General features: G+C 37.7%; 1 protein-coding gene across 3 annotated transcripts in view; it reads left to right on the plus strand.

Moving 5' to 3' along the window:
* Positions 1-20,827, plus strand: part of MBP (myelin basic protein) — a 113,098-nt gene that overhangs the window by 34,564 nt on the left and 57,707 nt on the right. For all 3 annotated transcript variants that reach the window (XM_030444068.1, XM_030444070.1, XM_030444069.1), the window contains exon 3: positions 18,760-18,850. In XM_030444068.1, the coding sequence (XP_030299928.1) occupies positions 18,760-18,850 (91 nt within the window). The remainder of the gene's footprint in view (positions 1-18,759; positions 18,851-20,827) is intronic.

Here is a 20,827-nt window from a genome sequence, read left to right on the forward strand (position 1 = left end):
CATGAAATCTGTACAGCCCAAAATTCACAGAAAAGACCTAAAAGACAGAGATCTTAGCAAGTTTGCCACCGGTGTGATCTATCCTTAAACAAATCACTTATCAAAGCAATTATTGCTATTTTTGAGTCCTCAGTTATTCTGGTTCTGTGTGAGAGCTTCAGGATTGGATTCTGTTTGGTAGTGCCCAAGTCCTCAGATGAGTTATGAAAATCCCAATATACTGGAAAAGTCTCATTTAGAAGTTACTATCTGAGACTGGTTAAAATTTGAGTGCTTTGTTTGGTTGTTTGTTTGGTTGGTTTGTTTGTTTCCTTGTTTTTGTGCTCATAACTGACATCTTTAGCACATTTTCCCAGTCTCTCTCACACACTCTTCCTTCCTCCCTTTATCTTCCTTCTACTCCTTACCTGCAGTTTCCTTCTTCTCCCAGCATCTCCATCTCAGACACAGTCTAAATTCAGTGCCATGTTCTGATTTTTCTGAGGCATTAGAAAGAATGTTAATTGCTAATAGTGCAGTTGCATGCTGAGAAATGGTGAAGAGATGGCCAGCTAGCAGGCAGTCTGATCAGGAAGGTGGAAACACTAGAAGAAAGAGAAAAATTTCACTTTTCTGACAGTGCACATCGTCTTGAAAAATGGTTCCAGCTAGCTCTCTCCCTCCATGTTAACATATGACCTGCATCAACTTTTCCAGCCTAGCAGAGTAGCAATTAAGTAGTGCAATTGCCAATATTTGAATGTTGAAAATCAAAACTGTCTCCTCTTATTTTTATGGCCAGCTGTCATTGTCATATATGTACTGTTTTGCCATAAATTTGTTGCTTTTGTGCATCGGTACCTTGTACCTATTAAAGAATTTGTTTTATGAAGAAAACAGAAGAATTCCTGTTGAATTCTTCTGGGGAAACATGGTTAGAATTTGTCAATGTGAAGTGGAACTGTGTGCAAAAACTTTAAATCTCACTTTAATTTCTTATGGGCATATATATATATATATATATATGTATGCACGCATCCATATATAAAACATACAAGTGTATATTTTTTTAAAAATTACAAATGGAAGTGGATATTCAAGTATACTTATTTATATCCCTCCCTCTCTATACAGAGGGATGCTCTACTTATATCCCTGTATGTCTGCAAATGTCCTCCTTATATGAGTTTCAAAAAGCAAGAGAAGAAGCCTTCCCCCCTGGGGAGTCTGGCTATCTACACATTCCCATCTTCCCTGTGAACTAGAGGCTAAATGTTTTCTTAACACTGAACAAAAGCTTTCTCCTGCATATGAAACTTGCCTTATGATGCACTGTGATAAAGTCTGAGTATCACTAAGGCTGGTTTTTGTTTGTTGTTTGTTTTTTTAACCCAATGCCTGAAATTCCAGACAATCCTGGTTTTTTGAGACTTGGCAGATAAAAGGTTGGTGAATGTGGGACTCTGAGAATCTCAAGTCAGTGCCTGCAACAGTTAAGTAATGTTTATATCATAAAATATTTTAAAGATATTTCATTAATTACTAATGCTATGTGTTGATTAAAATTTTTATATCTTTATTATATTTAAAAACTATGTAGTACTAGTATAGATAAATCTTAGTGCTCAAGGAAAGCCTTTAGAGCTCACAGTGGGTGAGACCCACTGCATAAAGTAACAACTGGTTTTTCTTTGGTGTACTCTTACCAAACTTAATGTGTTTAGGATGATCAGTGTTACTTCTGGAGCTTGGTCCCATGAAATGAGATTCTAGATCAGAAGTTGTACATAATGAAGACTAAAAGTTACACATTTTTCCACTGATATAAAAACTTGCCTTACACTGCAGGACACTAGCTGATAGGAGGAGGTTCCCTCCTGTGATATGGTACTTATCTTCATCTTCGTAATCAAATCTGTGTTCAGAAAAAAACTTTTGTTACATATTTTATTTCAGACAGATCTGATTCAATGTAATCCATTACATTCAGAGTGATTTACATGAAGTGTGTTCATTTTATAGGTGCTGCAAATGTAGACCTGCAACATTTAGCCTTAGGATTCTTTCAGATTCATTTACCTGATAAGTTACTTTTAATGTTGATTTTTTTTTCCCCTACAATTCAAGAAAATATAGTTCATAAGAAGAAGCTATTCTTTTTTTTTTTTTTTCTTACCTAATTTCTTGCCTTTTAAGGAAAGATATCAGCGAGCAGAAAAAATAGGAGAAATACCTTCTTTAAAATATTTGCTTTGGTGCATTTTTCTCTTGTTTTAACCTCCATGCTTTGTATTCTTCTTTCCTGCAATTCCTTTAGGAGGAGAGGAGGCATGACTTCATTCTAGAACTGCTTCAGTGTACCGCTTCTGCCTGTAGCACCCTTTTCCTTTCCTGGAAAGGCATCCTTTCCTCTGGCATCTTGCTTGTTGTTTATTTTTTTGTTATTATTCTATTATGCTATGCCATATAGGCTCTAAAACCATCAAAAAATGAAAGCTTTATGGGAGCATGGGGGAAAGGAGGCCAAAAGGTCCCTGGCAGTGAATGTGTTCAGGTGGGATGGGAGGCCCTGAGTGCTGATACCCTCTCACAAGATTGGATGTCCTGGCCAGTGACCTTTAACTCAAAATACATCAACAGCCATAGGAAGGAATGCTGTGGCTGCCTGTGAAAAGGGATACTGATATCTTTCAGGCATCAGATTCTACTCTGGGATTTTACAGAGAGAAGTGATAATGCAATAGAATTGTGCAGTTAATCTTGTAATAACACTGTATTGCAGCTCTTGAGGCACCCGATTAGGGGAGAATAAGGCATCTGTGGCTTTTTTGAAACCTACAGGGCTTGATACATAGGCAGTGTGTCAACTAAATTGTGTGTCTGATCCATTCTGATTCAGCCTCATGCTGCTGTATATAAGGGACAGGAGACTGTCTGAACATTTTACATGGAGCCCACAAGGGAGGTGGCTCCACCAGGAGCAGGGGGAGCTTGGCTTCAATCCCAGCTTCTGTACTCTGGTCTCAGCAGTTGACAAGTTGTTCTGGTTTTTGCCCTGATCAGCTTGCTTTAAGCAATTAGGCTACAAACCATGGGCTGGCAGAGCAGATGCAGAGCTGCTTTCTTCCATGCAGAGAGCCAGGTGGCCAGTTAATTGTCCCAATCACTGAGTAAGACTTGGCCAGGTCTCCAGTTCTCAGTTCTACTGCTGTGCTGCCAAGTTGGGTCTAGTGCCTTTAAGAAAATGAGGACTTCAGGGAAATCATTATGCATCTGGACTTCTCTTAATTAAGATTTAGCATGGTCAGTTTCAAGCCTTGAAATGGCTCCTAGCTGGATTTTTTCTTTTCCTGAAAGAAAGAAATTACCTGATGCTCAACAGGAGTAAAGATTTCTTAGTCTGACTTAGGACATCTTTTTGTTATATTTTTAGTAGCAAGATATGGTTGGACAGAGAAGAAACCTGAAGTAGAAAGCCGTATTTTGAAGGGCTGGTTCTCTGGGATTTTGCAAGGAGGACTTACATCTATTGAGTTACTTATTACAGGACAGGAGTTGTGGGGGAAATCTGTGGGGAGAGTATTTTGGTTTGCTAGAGTTTTCAGAATCCTTTTTTAGGATAATTATTTTTAGTTGTTGGGAAGAAATTGGAAATGATTATTTGAATGCTGCACTTAGGAAGTCATGTTAGGCTGTAAAGGAGAGCAAACTTGCTAGTAGAGTTGCAAATGAAATGTGTTTGCTTATCTATATGCTTACACTTAGTATAATAACTGCAGCTACAGTTTACCAGTAACCTCTTCATAAGAATATATTTTTGTGAAATGCAATATATGTAACTCAGTTGCTTTTGTGTCAAAGCAATGCACTTTTGTTACAGTAAATCATTTTAGCAAATAAAACTGGAGTGCTTAAGGAAAAGGATGGGACAAAGGTAAGTAAGGATAATACATTCTTTGACATATTATAGAACTGAATTTAGAACATGCCTGGGTATTTCTTGTGGGCCAAATATTTTGCTCAATTCTGAAAAGACAGTCTCTTGGTCTAAAGTGACTCTGAAGTCCCGTATTGATAGATTTTCAAGTGGCTTGAATAGGCTGTAATTCAATCCACAAGTATCCTGCATGTGGGAAAGATCAAATACATCAAAGAATACAGTACAGCTATTTGAGTTTTGTATTTAGCATTGATGAACTCTAATCTGCTCTTTCTTTTTTCTTAGCCCATCATGTTCCACCTGTTATCTTTGGCCCTGTGTATATTTTGCACAGATTTTTTTTAGTAATGTTTTTACTGTAGATCTTCCTGTACTAAATCTTCCTCCAAGTTATGTAGCCAGTGGATTACTCTATCTCCAGAAGAGGTGAAGAGCTTTGCCTCGTCTGTTGTGCTCACGTCTTAAGCCTTCACTGCACACTAAATGAATAGTACCAGAAAGTCTTTCTGAGGTCTCACTTCTTTGGAGTTGTACCTGCTTCATTTTTATTATATACCAGCAGAAGAATAGCAATGGAAATACCTCTTTGTTGATGCACAGGTTTTCTCTCTCCATTTAAGTTTCCTGCCTAATGAAGCACTTAAATATAGCTGGTGCAAGTTTGGCTTATGTGACTCTTTTAATTCCTGGTTGCCTATAGAATTGAAGCATGGGCTTTAGCCTTCACAACATATTTGTAGCAATGTAAAATTCTATTTATGTGCAGAGGGTTACTAAGTAACAGTTGCTGAGGGAGATGCAGTCTAACTGCATGAGGTCTAGGCACTTAAAATTGCCAGCCAAGTAGTACATTAACATAGATTTTACACATTAATGTAATAGGAATTGCCTTGGGCTATGTGTGAGCAAAACCTGGGGTAAAACAATGGCAGTGTAGCTTGAGCTGGAGTCTCTGCAGCCTGGTCTTGAGGACAGGAGATCAAACCCATTTTTCCCTTCTACCTCATCCTCTCTATACCAAGTTTTAGTTGTTAATATAGCACAACATGACATAATAAAGGTTTCCATGCATAATCAGTATGTTTAGCAAGTTGTGGGGGGTTGGCCTGTGTTTAAGATACTGCAGTATCAGAGGTTTTTTCTGTAGTCTCTCATACAGTCCACCCATTTTTGGGTTTAGGCCAGAAACTTTTCCCTGTGGGCAGAAATCAGTCCTGATTTCTTCATTGCTCAGCCAGACTCCTGTTTTGCTCTGTGACCAGCTGTGATGTTCAAGGGGTTTTAAACTGATGTATTAGCCACAGCTTTTCCCTCAGGAGGCTGTCATCTCTCATGACATTATTGACTAAGAAAACTATCTTTGAAGTATATAGAAGAAAAAGAGCAGAACAAGGTGAGAAAATTTGTCAGCAGATCTCTAAGTACATATGTTCTTCCAGGTGCCTTTCTTTTTGTACACCTTTTCACTCGGATGCCTGAGTTTAGGAGAACTAGAATGGAACCTTTTTTTGCTAATAGTCTTGGCCTTTGCCACATGTGTCAGGAGCTGTTCATCAGTTCCAATCATCTGTAATACAGTTTACAGTTGTTTATCTAAAATGGGTGCAAAAACTAAACAAAACCTTTTCTGCAAATCTACTTTCTGGCCAGTTATCCCCTAACCTGGACTGCTGAATGGGGTTGTCCCATTTCAGATGCTAGCCTTTGAATTCACCTTTTCCTTCACCTTCATGAGCTTCTCATCAGTTTATTTTTGTTCTCTGTCAAGGGCCCTCTCTGAGTAGCAGCTCTGCCTTTCCATGTACTGACCAGTCCCCCAGGTTGTTATCATCTCTGCCTTTATTAAAGACATTAAATGATATTGGCCATAGTGTTGACCCTGAGGGATGCAGCTGCTGACTGCCAGTTGGAATTGATGCTGTTGCTCACAAACTTCTGAGCCTGGTGGTCCAATCAATTATCCACCTCCTGTGTTCCACCCACTCAAACCTTATCTTCTTGGTTTGACTTGAAGGGCAGAGTGGCAGACTGTGTGAGGCTGGGTCACAGGCTGTGCTAAAGTCAGGGGATATGATGCTATGTTTTTTCCTCCTCCACAGAGCTGGTCATTTCATCATGGAAAGCTATCAGGCTGGGCAGATACCATTTGCCCTTGGTAAATCCAGGCAGGCTATTCCTACTCTCCTTTTGTCCATGCAGAACAATTGTTAAAACTGTTACATCAGCTGCCTTTATTAATAAAAAGATAGAAACAGCTAAGCATTTAAAAGGCTGTTGATGAAGTAAAGCTCCCACTACCAATACATTATCACCCCTCCACTGTGTATGAAGAGGATTCTGCTGAGCACATAATGTACTCTACCTTTGATAGTCTTTTGTACTCCAATAAATTACTGCATTTTGGGATAATTAAACCAAAATATAACAGATAGGAGGCCCTTTTCTTTCAAGAGAAATCTATGTAACAAAGGGAAGAGGCATGAAGTGTACTTTCTAGTTCAATGATGATCCTTGCTTGCTTGAAACGTTTGCAACAAATTGGCACTGATCACAGCTTCACAAAGACTTCACAAATTGATACTAGTTTTGTACCTGGAAATCCTTACCGGTACAGAGTTAGTGTTGAGTAGTCACAGAAGAAAGGTGGCACTGGTTTGTTATGCTAAGGTGGGTTGTGTGGGGTTTTTTGTTTGATTTTTTTGTTTGTTTGGTTGGTTGTTTTTTGTTTGTTTGGGGTTTTGTTGATTTTTGGTTGGGTTTTTCTTTTTCTAGTTTTTTTTTTTGTTTGGATTGGGTTTTGTTTTTGGTTTTTTTGTTTTTGCTTTTTTGCAGTGTTGTTTGTTGGCTTTTATTAAGTATTTTAAAGGAGGAAAGATATGAAAACTAGGCACTGAAGGAAAAGGCGGGAGTGGAAGAAAAGTGTTCCTGCCTGGAGTTTGAGACAGACCCCCACAGTGAACAGAAGCACTCCCTGGTATTGCTTCATTAGGCCTCACAGTCTGGAGCTTGCATGGATGACAATGAATGGTGTAAAAATAACATTTATTTCAAATCTTTGTTTATTTATTGTCTAATTTTTGAATTTCAACTTGATTGAGATCTCTTTGTTCCTTCGTTCCTGCACAATGATACTTCTAAAGGTGTGCAGGGTTTCCACTAGAGCCGCGTTAATGAATCAAACTCTGGTAAATTGAATCATCTTGTTAAATGTCAGTTTCTATTTGTTTTTTTGCTCACTGAGTGGTAACATGGCTTCTCATAGGTGTGGTTGTATTTCTGGTATTACTGTTTCTTCCGTCTGTACAGACATATGAATCTTTCATTGTCATCACTTCTGACATTTCTTTAAGTCGGCAGTAGAGAAGAAAATTTCTGTTGGAAATTTCTATTGCCTGGTCTTTATGTTTGTATTTTTTGTTTGACTTTACATATTTCAAAACAATACTGTCCCTGCAAACAGTTTAATTAAAAAATAAAACCAAAACCCAAACCAACAACAAAACAAAAAGTGCTCTTGAAGAACCAGAATTATTTATAGTGCAGATGGCACATCTCTTATTCAGTGATTAGATTATCTTTTCAAAAGGTATGAGAACAGCCTTATGAAACATTTATATTAGAGAGTATATATCTAATCATATTAGACATCTGAACACATTTCTGGTAAGTGCTTTCTGAACTTTTTTTTTTTTGGTGTGTGAATGGAAGCAATTAACTCTACAGTTTCAGGTGAGTAATAGTGTGTATTTGCTGGTGAATCAGGTGTCACCTGGGAGTGAAGAGGCACTAAGTGTCAAATCTGAGTAATTTCTCTGGGGGCTGAGGGTTTGTCCAACCAATTATCCATCTTCTGTATTGGATAAATGGTGGCTCATGGTGGTAAGCAGCAGTAGTTAACTTCAGGTGACTATTTTTGAAAGTTAGAAATGTGTTAAATATTTGATCTGTAGGAAAAAAATGTAACATTCTACCTGTACTTGTTGCATATGAAATCATTAAAATGTGTTAGAAACTAGCCACTTTACCAAAGTTGGGATAACCAGTAATATGACTGCAAAGTAACTCTTCACACCTGCATGTTACAGTCTGGGCTGCATTAGAGTCTCAGAGGAGGGTACCAGTATCTGAAGGTGGCAGTGGAATTAGTATAACAAAACATTTGTTACCTGAAAGCTTGCTGAGGTCAGGTTCTGAGTGATAACCTGATCAGTGTTTAGACATTCTTTGAGGTTCAAGAACTGCTCAGAAGAGACTGGATCTACCTTACCAAGTGGGGCAAAAAAGTCTGCCAACAGGCTGGCCAGCCTGGAGAGGAGAACTTTAAATAAATAACAATGAAGGAGGAAGTTGGCAGCCCACAAGCAAGTGAGGAAGTGGTGGACTAGAGTTGGCAAGCAATGGGTGCAGGGTGGTGAGAACAAGAAAAACCTCAAAGACAATACAACAAGGCTGAAGACAAAATTGTGGGAAATCTTTCAACAAATACCAATTTTTGCTTAGCATCTAACATTCCTGGTCAGTCTCCATCAGACTCAAGGCTTTAATAAGACTTAGTAGTCCAATGTTTGTAGTATATTTTTAGGTAGACTTATAGCAAGGAACTATTTTTGACACGTTAGTATCTTGATGAATTGATCCTTGATCATTTGACCAATGTTTTGCCTTATCTTCACATATGATAGAATCATAGAATATCTGAAGTTGGAAGGTATTTACAAGGAGCACGGAGTCCATCTCCCTGCTCCTCATGGGACTACCTAAAACTAAACCATGTAACTAAGAGCATCATATAGATGCTCCTTGAACTCTGACAGGCATCAATACTGAAGGTAACATTAGGGTAGAACTAGTGAAACCAAAGATGTATTCTTACTGTTGGGCCTGGAGGCTTTCAACACCTACAGGGTTTGCTAGATGCACTTATTTTTCGAATAAAACAGAGAATCAAGACTGACTGCAGGAAATCATGTCCCCGTTCTCGATAGTTACCCTTTCTGGATCACTATTCTGTGCTAATGACTTAAGCTTCAACTTGCCTTCTACAAAACCATACGCTTCTGAAGTGAATAGCAGCTTCTTGTTTGCTTGCTTGTTTGGGTTTTTTTAATTTATTGAAGTGGGAGTTAAAATGTGTCATAGCAGTGTTTTACAATTATGCAATCTGTTTTGTGTCTTTACCCAAAAAAAAGCAAAAAAAAACCCAAAAAACTTTCATGCTAATTGCCTTTCATAACTGTTATTTGAAAAGAATTTTTTAAATTGATTTTTAAATATCACCCCCCTAAAACTTGACATTTAGAAGTATTTTCTTTTAAAGGGAGTGTTTGTGCATTTATTTACACTAGACAGAGGACCTGTGTTCATTCCAGCACAGAGTAATAGTAAAACTCCAGTTCTTTCAAGATCATGCATTTAATATTGTCCTGCTTAAATCAAAAAGGGAAGAATGAAAAAGCTTGTGCCATTCAGTTCCAAAATCCATGCCTTCTATCTTGAGTGGGACAGTTCATGTAAAGACCCCGTGCTGTGAGACCAGACATGAGTTCATGGCAGCTTCCCCCTTAAACAAAAGCATGTAGCAAAACTTGTTTCTTCTATTAAACCTGTGGAGAGGGGTGGGACTGTGTGGTAGATGAGATTGGAGAGTCTGTCTCATTCAGTTCTTTCCCTCTCTCTCCCATCATGTTGTTAAAAACAATTATTTTTAGCCTCTCTCCCATGCACCATCCAGCTCCTTCAGGGACCAGCACGTGCTTGGAGCATCTCAGCTTGAGGAGGTTGTGAAGAGGGAGGACACAGACCCAAAGGATGGCACAAGGAGCTGAAGCATTAGGTTTTCTGGGTTAAAATATTCTGCCTCTTTTGACAGGCAAAGGTGTCTTTTTCTCAACAACTCACTACTTCTCCAAAAACCCCAAACCCTTTTACTACAAGATTTAAGAAACATTTGATAATTTTGTCACAGTGCAGAAAAAAATCCACTGGTCATCATGATGATCAAAATGTCCCTTGCACCTAAAGGCCTTGTAGGTAAATAAAACACATTTTAATATCAAGCAATTTGTGTAAAAATTTTTTCTTGGCTTTCGCTTAGAAATACAATTCACAAAGCTAGAAACTGCCAAGTGACCTAAGGTTCTGAAAATTATCTTTCTTTCAAATCATCTTTTTAGAATACTTCCCTTTTAAAATTAACAGCTCCATATTATATTTAATTCTTCTTTCTAATTCTTGGAAAATTAGTGTAAAGTCTGCTTTTTAAATGCTGAAAATGCCTTGGTAGTTTTTAGAAAATTAAAGGGGTGTGATTTTGAACCTGAACTGCTTTTTTTGTCAGCTTTCTTTCCTCATGGGCTACGACTTTGGAAATTAAAATTAAAATAAAGAAAACGAAAGCCCATTTTTGGTGTGCAATGGAAATGTTTCAGGGGGTGTTTCCTATTCATGAAGCTCACAGGGTATTTGGATTAGTGCATTGTATCACTGTGAGTAGAACAGCAAGAAAGTCCTTGAAAGTTGTTTTGGTTTTTTTGTTTGTTTGCTTGCTTTTTGTTGTTGTTGTGTTGGGTTTTTTTGTGGTACACTCCTAACACAAAACAGGCACCTAAAAGATAGGTTTTTTACCCAGTAAAGACAGTCTTGAGCTACATAGTGAAATGACCCAACTGGATATTCTGGTGTCTTTATTTTGCTCACTGAAGGACTGGTTCCTGCTTGTAATAGAACCAAGAATAAAATACCAGAAGTGAAATTCTGGCCTCCTTGCATTCAGCTTTGCTGATAGGGAACTGGGCAGAGTTAAACTATCATGCTGGGACCTGAGTTCATTCTCTCTGTGTTTAATTAGCATGATTATGCTTCAGCAATTTGTAGCTCACATAGTTGTATGTTCCAATTTGTTTCTGCAGGCCTGGAGGGTCAGCCCTTTATATTGACACGTGAAACCTTATTTGTTTTTTTTTTAAATAAAGGTAATGTTGGCTGCAGGGTCAGGATGTAAACTCTTTGGATTTTGTCAAGAATACCTCTCCACTGTTAGTTGGAGTACTGCAAAAGCCAGGTTTTCACAGATGAGGGCACAGGAAAGATTTCTTTCTGTTGATAAGGTAGTGGAATCATTTATTTCTAATAGTTTTGTACCGTTCTTAGGCCCCACACTTTTACAGTGAATATTTCTGAGATGCTCTGTAACAACTTTCATTTTATTATGTGGGTATCTATATAGTATCAGATATCTATATTAATTATTTTCAGAATTCATCAATATGCTAGAATATAGAAATGGTTTACTCAGCAGAAGGAAACAGGTTTTCTTTTGTGCATTTTTTTTTTTTTTTTTTTTTTTTTTTTTTTTTTTTGTAATTACACTTCAGAAAGACCTCGGGCAGCAGCATTTGAAAACTACTAGTCTGCTAGGGTTAGACACTGCCTTTGTTCAATGTATTATAAAGCCCTTGAAGAGATAAACTGAGAGCTGAGGCTACAGCATCAATGGGTTGATGACTAAAACCACATCCTCGTCTGGAAAAAATAGAGTGAAGTATTTGTATGTATTCAGCATGCAGCTAAAATGAGGGCTCAAAGGAAAGCAAATTAACAAACAGCATAGATGGGCTAAAGGTTATGAGTGGACTGTGAAAGCATAAATGTTGATAGCTGTCACTCTTTAGACTATTCTAGAAATCTGATTAAACACTTTTAGTAAAAGAGATTTGCTTGTATGCTTCATGTCCAAAGTGCCTATTTTTGGTTTAGTTCATTGAGTGTTGTTGTAGTTCCTCTTTGACTTGTTGGGTCAAGAGCTGCATCCATCAGTGTGCTAGCCAGATGCTTGCAGTGGCACTATAGAGAAAAAAACACCTGGGTTCAAAGCAGGCAACACATGTGCTTTAATAACATTGGTTTCAGGTCAAGTGTCATGGAAGCTGTGAAAACTCAGTGTTCCCAAGTGGAGTTTTGATCCTTATATTGATCTTCATTGGTTTGTATTTTTTTTGTATTGTGTGTGCCACTGAGCTGCTTGCACAGCTGATGTGGTTTTGGTTGTCCTGCTCTGTAGGACTGGGGATGGGAATGGAAGAGGAAATAGCAATTCATAGCTCTGTCTGTACTTGTCTGAATTTTATGTGATTCACTTTCAGATTTTGTGTGTGTGGTTTTAGGACTAAAGTGAGAGACGTGTGACAGGATTCTTGCTTCAAATCGAAAATAGTGACTTGGAGCATATTTTTGTGCCTGGTCTTGACTTGTTTTGCAAATTCTTTGCTGTTTTATGAGAATTCCTGATCTGGCAGTGTATTAGAGTACCTGTGGAGTAACAGGTCACTCACATAACTTTTCCTCTCCCTCTTCTCCTATGTGTAGAGTACATGCATTTGGGTTTGTTGGGGTTTTTTCCAGTTCATAGTATTCATGGGAAAACCTTGATTCTTGCACAGGGTTACTGCCCTATTTTTTTATTTTGTTTTAATTTCCAAATGAACTGTGTTATTTTAGCACTGTGTTCCCAAATAGAATTACCCTTTCTCAGTGGTATGGACACAGTAATGTAGTTGCTTGTTTCGTCCCTGTTGCATACTTGAGCCTCCATCCTCAGCACTGAGGGAATACCTAATGGACTAGTAAAAGCTGATTAGTAGCATACTAATACTGTGGAGCTATTAGTTGTCTTAACTGTTATGATCTGAAATGAAGACATTTTAGTTCAGTTATAAAAAATAAGAACCCCATTGTGGTCAGGAACCTTTTCTCAAAATTGCTATAAGGGCAAGTTACCCTGTGTATTAACCCAATTTGTGAGAACTTGCCCACAGACAGTAGTAGTTTTTAAGTGACTTTTTCAAAGTGTCTTTGTCTGTCTTGGGCGTTAAGTGATGTGATCCTTTTGTTGAAACTTCTTTTGAGATTGCTCATTGGTGACATTAGCAGTGGCAGCACTCTACTGTTGAAGCTGAGAGGAACAGAAAACTGTGTTGGGAAAAACCTCGCCTTTCCATTGCTCTGTCATTTTTTCCCCAGTCTTTTACCTTATATTTCAAATAAGATTTCGAAACATGCAGAGGAACCTAAGAATGATTATACTATATAGAAGTTACCAAGTAAAGGATAAGTTGAGTACTGCATTTGAGAAATTGAATGTAAACAATCAGTAAAAGTAAAAATTAAACTGAGAATATGAGGTATACCAGAAAACTGGGTATGATTCTCATTAACTTGCTGTTTGAAAGAGTTATTGTATTTATCTTGAAACTAATGGGAAAATCTGAATCCTTCTCATTGTTGGTGGAGACTGAAGAACTCCTGCGTCATTAGGAAGGATTTCCTGGAACATTTTCAAGGGCTTGAAGCTGTAGATATAACATGAGTCCACCTTCAGTCTGGTGTAGCACTGTTCTGAATGATGGCAGTAATCTTGCCCAGGGGATTAGTAATTAGCCAGTGTGGAATTGCTAAAATTCACCATTAACATTCTGTGGAAGAAGTCTGGTGCTCAGTAGTGTGTGAGTTAAGAATTAATGGGTCAGTTCAGGAAGATGTTAGAATGAGGTCAATAATGCAGGTCCAGAGATCTTTGCCCACCTGAAAAGGGCCAACTACCATTCCATGAGTTCTTGCTGCTAATCAGGGTTGTCCACAGCATCTGTTTGGATGTGTTAAACTGCTGTAAAATTCCTCACAGTGGACAGGAGCTAAAAACTTTTGGACTGGGGGGTATCTGGGAAGAAAATAAAAAGCAACTTGTCCAACTTTCATGGTAGCAATTTTGTTAGTATATAATCGAGGGATGCAGAATACGGGGCAAAAGTGACAAAGAAAACTATTCCTATTAAGAATGACTTACCCTGTCCTGCCCGTGGCAGCAGTATTTGGTATTTAGAGCAGTGTTCGTGGATTTGACAAATTTATATCCATCTCTGTCCGTCACTTTACTGTCACATTTTTGAGGGAGCACATATTCATGATTTAAAGATGTTCTTTTTTATTTATTTATATATTTCCTTGGAACTCTGTGATATATCATTTAGTGCTGTTGAGAAATAACAACATATGTATTGTCCTACAGATGTACTGTAACACATACATTATATGAATGTTAAATGAAAGTCAGCCCTGCATGGTAGAATTATGTTGACTATCACTATAGAAATGGAATATCATAAGTGTTTTACTGAGTTCCTCAGCTGAGGAATCTGCAGTTGCATGATCTACTTCTATGCATACAGTACAGATTAAGATACTACATTATTATAATATTGCCTGGAACAATTTATCCTTTTTCTGTTCTTCCAAAATGGAGGAATAGTGCCAGTCAAATCTGGTTTTATCCACTAGAAACTCTTGTCTCTCATTTGAGTTTGTGTCTGCAGACAATTTTAATTTCATAAATCTGGTGTACAGGAGGAATCAAGTGTTTTACCATGCCCCCAGTTCTGACAGGTCTTGTGGAGTTAGTGGTTAAATACAGGAAGGTGTCTTGCTGTGTTAAGAACTTTTGATGTCAATGTGCTACTTTTGTGAGAATAAAGGAAATTCCACTCTGTTTTTTATTTGTGCCGTAGGGATGGAGCTAAACATTTACTGGTTGAGTATGTAATAAAAAAACCAGAATAGATTGTAAGAGGCAGAAATGAGAGCACAGGCAATATGAATCTCTGCTTCAGAATGATTTTTTTTATTCCCTTTTAAGTAAAACACTCATGCTTCTTGAAAAAATGCTCCATTTCTGATTAATATTTTGAGCTTTTCTGTGAGTCTTTCCTTTACAAAATAAAATCATTGAGGAACAAGCCCTTCCTAACTAGTATGCAGAACTGGCAAGGTAGTTAAGAAGCTGACTTGAGCACTCTAGAGCAGCTTTCCATTTCCAAGACCTATGTTTTCTTGAGGAAATAGCTGCTTCAGTAAATACAATATGCTTCACTGCACTTCTTAGCCTGGACAATTACTACAGTGCCTGCAGAACACAAGTCATTTGTAGCTCAGCATTTCTTAATATTTTCCATTTAGTTACAAATCATTTAAGATAGTACTGATAGCTTCAAAATACAACTAACCTTGTTTCTTGCACTAACAGGTGCAAATATAGCCCAAACATGATTTTTGATATTGCTGTTTCTTTGTTGTAAATATGTGGATAGCTACCTGTTATTTCTATGTTTACCTATCAAAATGTTGTATAATACAGAGACTGTGTTGTTTACTTGGTGGATAATGGGAAAGCAGGCAAACTGGATCACGAGACATTGGTGAGCAGCTACAATGGGAAGCTGGGCCAAAAATGTCTCATAAAAGTGTAGCATATTTCTAATTTTTATCAGGGCTGAGTCAAGAGCAACTGTATATGTACGTATTCACATATAGAGAGTTGCAGCATAGACACACATCTCATTTTGTAACTGTTTCATAAAAATGATGCAAGTATTTCTAGTTTGTAACCAGCTGTTAAGATGCAGCAGATGCTGGCTTGCTTCTTAGGTGTTTTATGGTCTCCTGGAACAGGAGTGGCCTGATTGATGTCAGAAATGCAACTCCACTGTGCTTTAGTAGTGATCCTGGTGCTCTGTGGTTTCTTTGCCAACATCTGCAGAACGAGGCATGGGCTTCTCACTTGTTCTGAAGTACAGGTTGGAGGCCTTAGTTCAGAGAAGGGTCTAAGCACACTAAGAATGCTGGTCTCATCTTGAAAAACTTTAATTCCAGTTAATGGCTATGTTTTTGGATTGATCGAGAAGGCACAATTTAGGGAGAGGGTTTCTTGTGCCTATGTAATATTTACAACAGGTATAATCTGTAGTTCTTGGGAACTGATAGTACAATAAACCCATTTCTCTCATCACTTCTGGGATTTCATATATTGCTTTACCAGAAGGTAAGAGCTACATAGATTTACATTTACTATGTTATGTACTAAGGGGCTTTATTTTATAACTCACCGCAGTCACTTTATAACTGTAGGTAAAGAATCCCTCTTCAAAAAGACAATGTGAAGGAATGTGTATTTGTTTTTCTCCTTACTGATAGGGGCACTTACAAATTTTCAGCAAACTGGAAGAAAGAATTAAGCAACTGGCCAAATCTTGTCTTTTAAAATGTTTTTTCACAATATAACTTGCTTTAGAGAATCTGGGTCATTGATTGTTCTTTTGCAGTGATTTTTGTGGTTTTGGTAATATAAATATTAAGTATACCAGCAATAATATATTTTTACTGCAAATAAGAAAGCAACTGAAATATTTTAAAGCTTCCATTTCCATTTACTTCCATGTAAAAAGCTATGTGAAGTAGATTTACACCCAACCACACAGTATCATGTTTTAGACTGATATATCAAACAATTTTCCTGTCAACATTTTGGAGCTGACATATGTCAACACCAACGTTGCAGCTTATCCAGGGAGCAGACAGCACAGCTGCCGTTTAGGGTTTTTTTTGGTTTTTTTCAGTAATTTAACTTGAAACAAAATGTCTCAGGGCTGTCTCTCTGATTTTCTGAGACTGCCAAAACCATGTTTTTAAGGTAAGGGATGCGAACATACATTAGTGTGAACTTGGAGTGACAACTCGTTTCACAGACACCACTGGGTATCAGTTGGACAGCATTCTGTTGCTACTGCTCTTGCAGCAGGTTTCAGACTCTTTCAGCTGTTTCCTAAGAGAAACAGGAGGATGGGGAACAGCAATCCCTCTCCTCCTGCACCACCAGCTTTACCATGTACTAAATACAATGGAACACATTTGCAAATGGAGCTGACAGAGCACTAAGACTTTACAAAACCTAGAGCAACAGTCTGATGACGAGTTCAGATGTCCCCTTCATCTGAGAAAGCCCTGAGCTTGGTTTGATCATCTAATTGTATGAATTTCATCTAATCCATGATGACACAATTTTTACTGGATTTTTGCTTTGGGATTGGCTCACTCTGTTGTAGGAGGTGCCCTCTTCTACCTTTTTCAGAGCTGAAGGCTGTATTCCATCTCCTTCTACAAAGAAGATGTAGCTGAGTTTCTGCTCACTATAGAGCAACTAAAATAGGATGGAGAACCCAAATTCAATATACAGCTTACTGAATCAGTGACCTCTATGTGCAAGTTGTTCTGTAAGCTGGTACATGCTGTGGACCTTGACGTGTCCCTTGTATGCATGGACAGCACTCGACATGTTGCAAACTGGCTGGATCCACAGCTTGCAAAAGATATCTGTGGGGACAGAGCCCGAGTATTTGTGCTGAAAACAAGGTTGTTTACCCAAAGCAGGTTGTCTCCCAGTATAGGCCCTGCTCTTTTGTGACTGGGTCCCTCTATCTTCCCAAGAAACATTAGTTAACACAAAATTAAGTGATGATTTGCTGAAACTGAATGTCTCCTCTTCTTTGATAGAGTCTTAGCTGCTGGGTTTTCTGCATGGGATGCCCAGGTTGGTACATTGAGAGAGTGCAGAATTCTTTCTCTTCTGCAGGTGTTTTTTTCTCTGAAGCTCAGTTTCTTCTTTCTTTCCTGTTCTTTCTGATTTATCTAATTTTTGTCTGCTGCTCTGTGACAATAGGCTTCCTATTCCTAGGTCTTCCTTTCATTTTTTTCCAGACAAAGTTTGATGTTTTGCTTAAAAGTCTCTTGCATTTACATGTTCCTGTGTTCTCTATAGGCAGGTGGACAGACTTTATCTTCCTGTTGTCTTATATCTTCTGTGTGGTTATTAATAAGCAGAAATAGGAAGTCACTAACAGTTTGGAAATAGAGAACATTTCTGAGGGTAGGACTGGTGATTTCCATGGACAGATTGTATAGCAGAATTTTCAAAACATAAGTTAGAATTTATAAATTGTACAAAGGTAATTTCTCCAAATTACTGTAGAAAGGTTATTTCTCCAAATCACTGCAGAAAGTCTTCTGAATGAGCAGGTACCTGAATAGAGTAATATCTGTCCTTTAAAAAGCATAGGCATACTATTTTTTAATTTTGTTTTAATCTTATCCTCAGCTCTTGGTCAACTCCTTCCAATAATATTTAATATTGCATTGGTCACATCATGCCATTGCTCAACAGCAGACTGCATATTCACTTTATTGTCTGCATTGTGGGAAGCATGCATATAACTTTCTTTTCAGTACTAAAATAAATCAGTTTGAAAGGATGGGTTATTTTTTCTTTATTAGAACTATAAATATTTAAAGCACATTTTTTCATAGGCTATATTTTCTAGCTAGGGGATGAAGTGCTTTGATTTCTGGCAATTTAAGTGCTGAAGCTTTTGACATGTCTCTGGACCCAGTCTAACATGAGGTAGCTAATTGGCAGATTTGCTTCAGGAATAAGTAAATACTTCAGTTTTGTAAAGTAACTACATAAGTTGATTAAAGGCTTTGAAGATGGATGTTTCTAAGCAATAATAGCCCTTGGTAGCTCATTTTCCTTTGCTCTGCATGGAGAAATATTTGTGTGCTATCTTCTGATCTCTTGGTTCACTAAGTCAACAATGAAAGATGTCAATAAAAAGAAAAGTAAATAGGAGGAGCAAAGGTGGAAACTTACAGGTCTGTCATAGTTTTTAAGGTGTCCCTCTTATTTAGGTGTCTTCTCTAGTCCTCCGTTTTATGTCCTCTAGTCAGATTGAAACATAATCAAAACATTTAAAAATCTGTGTTTTCTGAAAGTATTTGCCCCTAATATTTTGCAAACTCAAGTATTTAATTGAAAAGTAGTTACAATACCAAAACCCACTGTTTTAATGCTTCCTTATTCATTAAGAATGCAATATGTGCATAGTTAAGAAGTTTGAAGTATATTCATGCTTGATAACTACAAAAAAAAGACCTAATCTGAAAAAATGGTTATTTTACAGAATGCTGAAACCAAGGTCGAGGAAGCAGCTAAAGAGAGTCCAAAACCAGCCAGATTAACACAGCAGTCTTCAGAGGACAATGAAGTATTTGGTGAGTTACTCAAGACAACTGGAAAATGTTATTTGGTCTGTTAGATAAGAAAAGAGTGTTCCTGCAAAGGCCTTGTGTTGATGTGTGGCTCCTGTGTGCATGTGGTAAACAGTCTTGAAAAGGAGATGATGGGACCAAGAAGAAAACAAAGAGGGATCAAAGGTAGAATAAGTTGTCTCTGAGAAAAGATTTTGCTGTTGGTTACAACAGAGAAGAAAGATCGAGCATAAGTCTTGAACAAAATTAGAGATACATGAAGTAAGACAGAAAACAAAATTTCTCTGTCTATGATAGATATGAAAAGCATAGAATTCTTTAAATTGCAGAAAAAAATTATTAAATATCGTGAAGGGAATCCTAAAACAAAACTGAAGCATTGGTATACATCATTTGGAAAGTATGGAGGTTTATCATTGCAAGCCTTTAAAAACAGGTTAAACAAGAACTGTCTAAATTGATGTAATGTAGTTAATCTTGTGGCACTCAGATGACCTTTGAGGGTACCTGGGAGCCTAGATTCTAAATGAGCTCCTCTTGATAGTTTTCTGTGAATTCCTCTCTGCCTCCCTTGTAGGTTCTCCTGGTAGTTTTATTATTTGATCTGAAAGCTGTATTTGGCCTTTTCTTCTGCATTAGAATTATGAAACAGCAAGGAAAACCTTATTATTTCAAATTTATATTAATTTTATGCTAGTAGAGCTCAAATAAAAAAGCAGTTGTCTTATCATTAATGCAAGATAGTGAGGGTAAGGCTCAAAGTTTATCAGTTGCTGTAGTGTATAGTTCCATTATATTTTGGAGTGGGAACTCAATCTGCAGAAGTCATGTGGATTTTACTAAGGCTGACTAGCTTAAAAAATTTTGGATGAGTCAGCTATGAATACAGGAAGGAATTTTGTTCTTTCAAGGTACAAAAGGGGTGGAGTGTGGATAATTAAATCTCTTACTATATATGGAAACAATGCTTGTGGCCATTTAAACTGGTTTTGTTTAAAATCATCTTTCTTCTATGAGATAATGTAGTGTGATTGGCATATGAGCCTGAATTCCAGGTCTGAATGTTTCCCACACTAATCCTGTAATGCCAGCATCTGAAGAATCTGCAAATGGACTTAAGTGGACTTAAGAACTAGATTTCAACTTTATTAGCTCAGTAGTGAGCCTATTACCTCATTTCCTCTACATCTGCTCCACCAATTATTTGTAGTAGATCCAGTGTTTCTGGTTATAGAGCCCCACGGCACTGTCTAATGTGCATCTCAAACTCTGCCTCTCTGGCTTTTGTCCTGTGCGAAGGCTGGAGATAGCAAAGAAGGGAGACCTTTGTCTGCCTCTTTTTATCAGAAAAATCTCAGGCTTCTTAGATCTTTCGTCTCATCTGATCACCAGCCCCAAGTGCCAGTGAGCTAAGCCAGTAATTAGTCAGGCCTGTGGTCCATATAGGAACCATGAACTTGAAAAGTGGGAATTAAAAGCTATCAAGTAGACTTGAAGTCCAGTAATCCACACCCTCACTACAAATTCTTTTGCTATATTAAGGTCAAAAAATGTTCTTTAAAGCTAATGATTTGCTGCCATTTCTGTGTTTTGAATACGTGAACTGAGCTGCTTATCTGAGTCAATGATCAACCTTTGGTAACTTGTCACTACAAGGGAAGGTTTTTTGCACCTCCAGAAGAAGTTGGACTAAATGTCTTGCATCATTCTCTTTAACACTTAAATGAAAGTCTGGTTTGTTAGGTTTATTTAAGATTAGATAAAAATGGAAGAGAAAAAAAAAATCCAGAGGAACTGTGGTGCAAATGGAATCTTTTTCATCCTGGTCAAGTGTGGAAATCAAAGTGGACTGAAGGTGCAAATGAAGTCACGTTAGTATGAGATACCCTGAGAGTATGGGAGGATACTGTAGCAGATAGAAGTTTTATGCCTCTGAAAATGATGCTGCTGTATGTACCTTCCTTTCCCTGTGGTTCTGGG

Source organism: Calypte anna, chromosome 2 (assembly GCF_003957555.1).
Source record: "Calypte anna isolate BGI_N300 chromosome 2, bCalAnn1_v1.p, whole genome shotgun sequence".
Taxonomy (NCBI): Eukaryota; Metazoa; Chordata; class Aves; order Apodiformes; family Trochilidae; genus Calypte; species Calypte anna.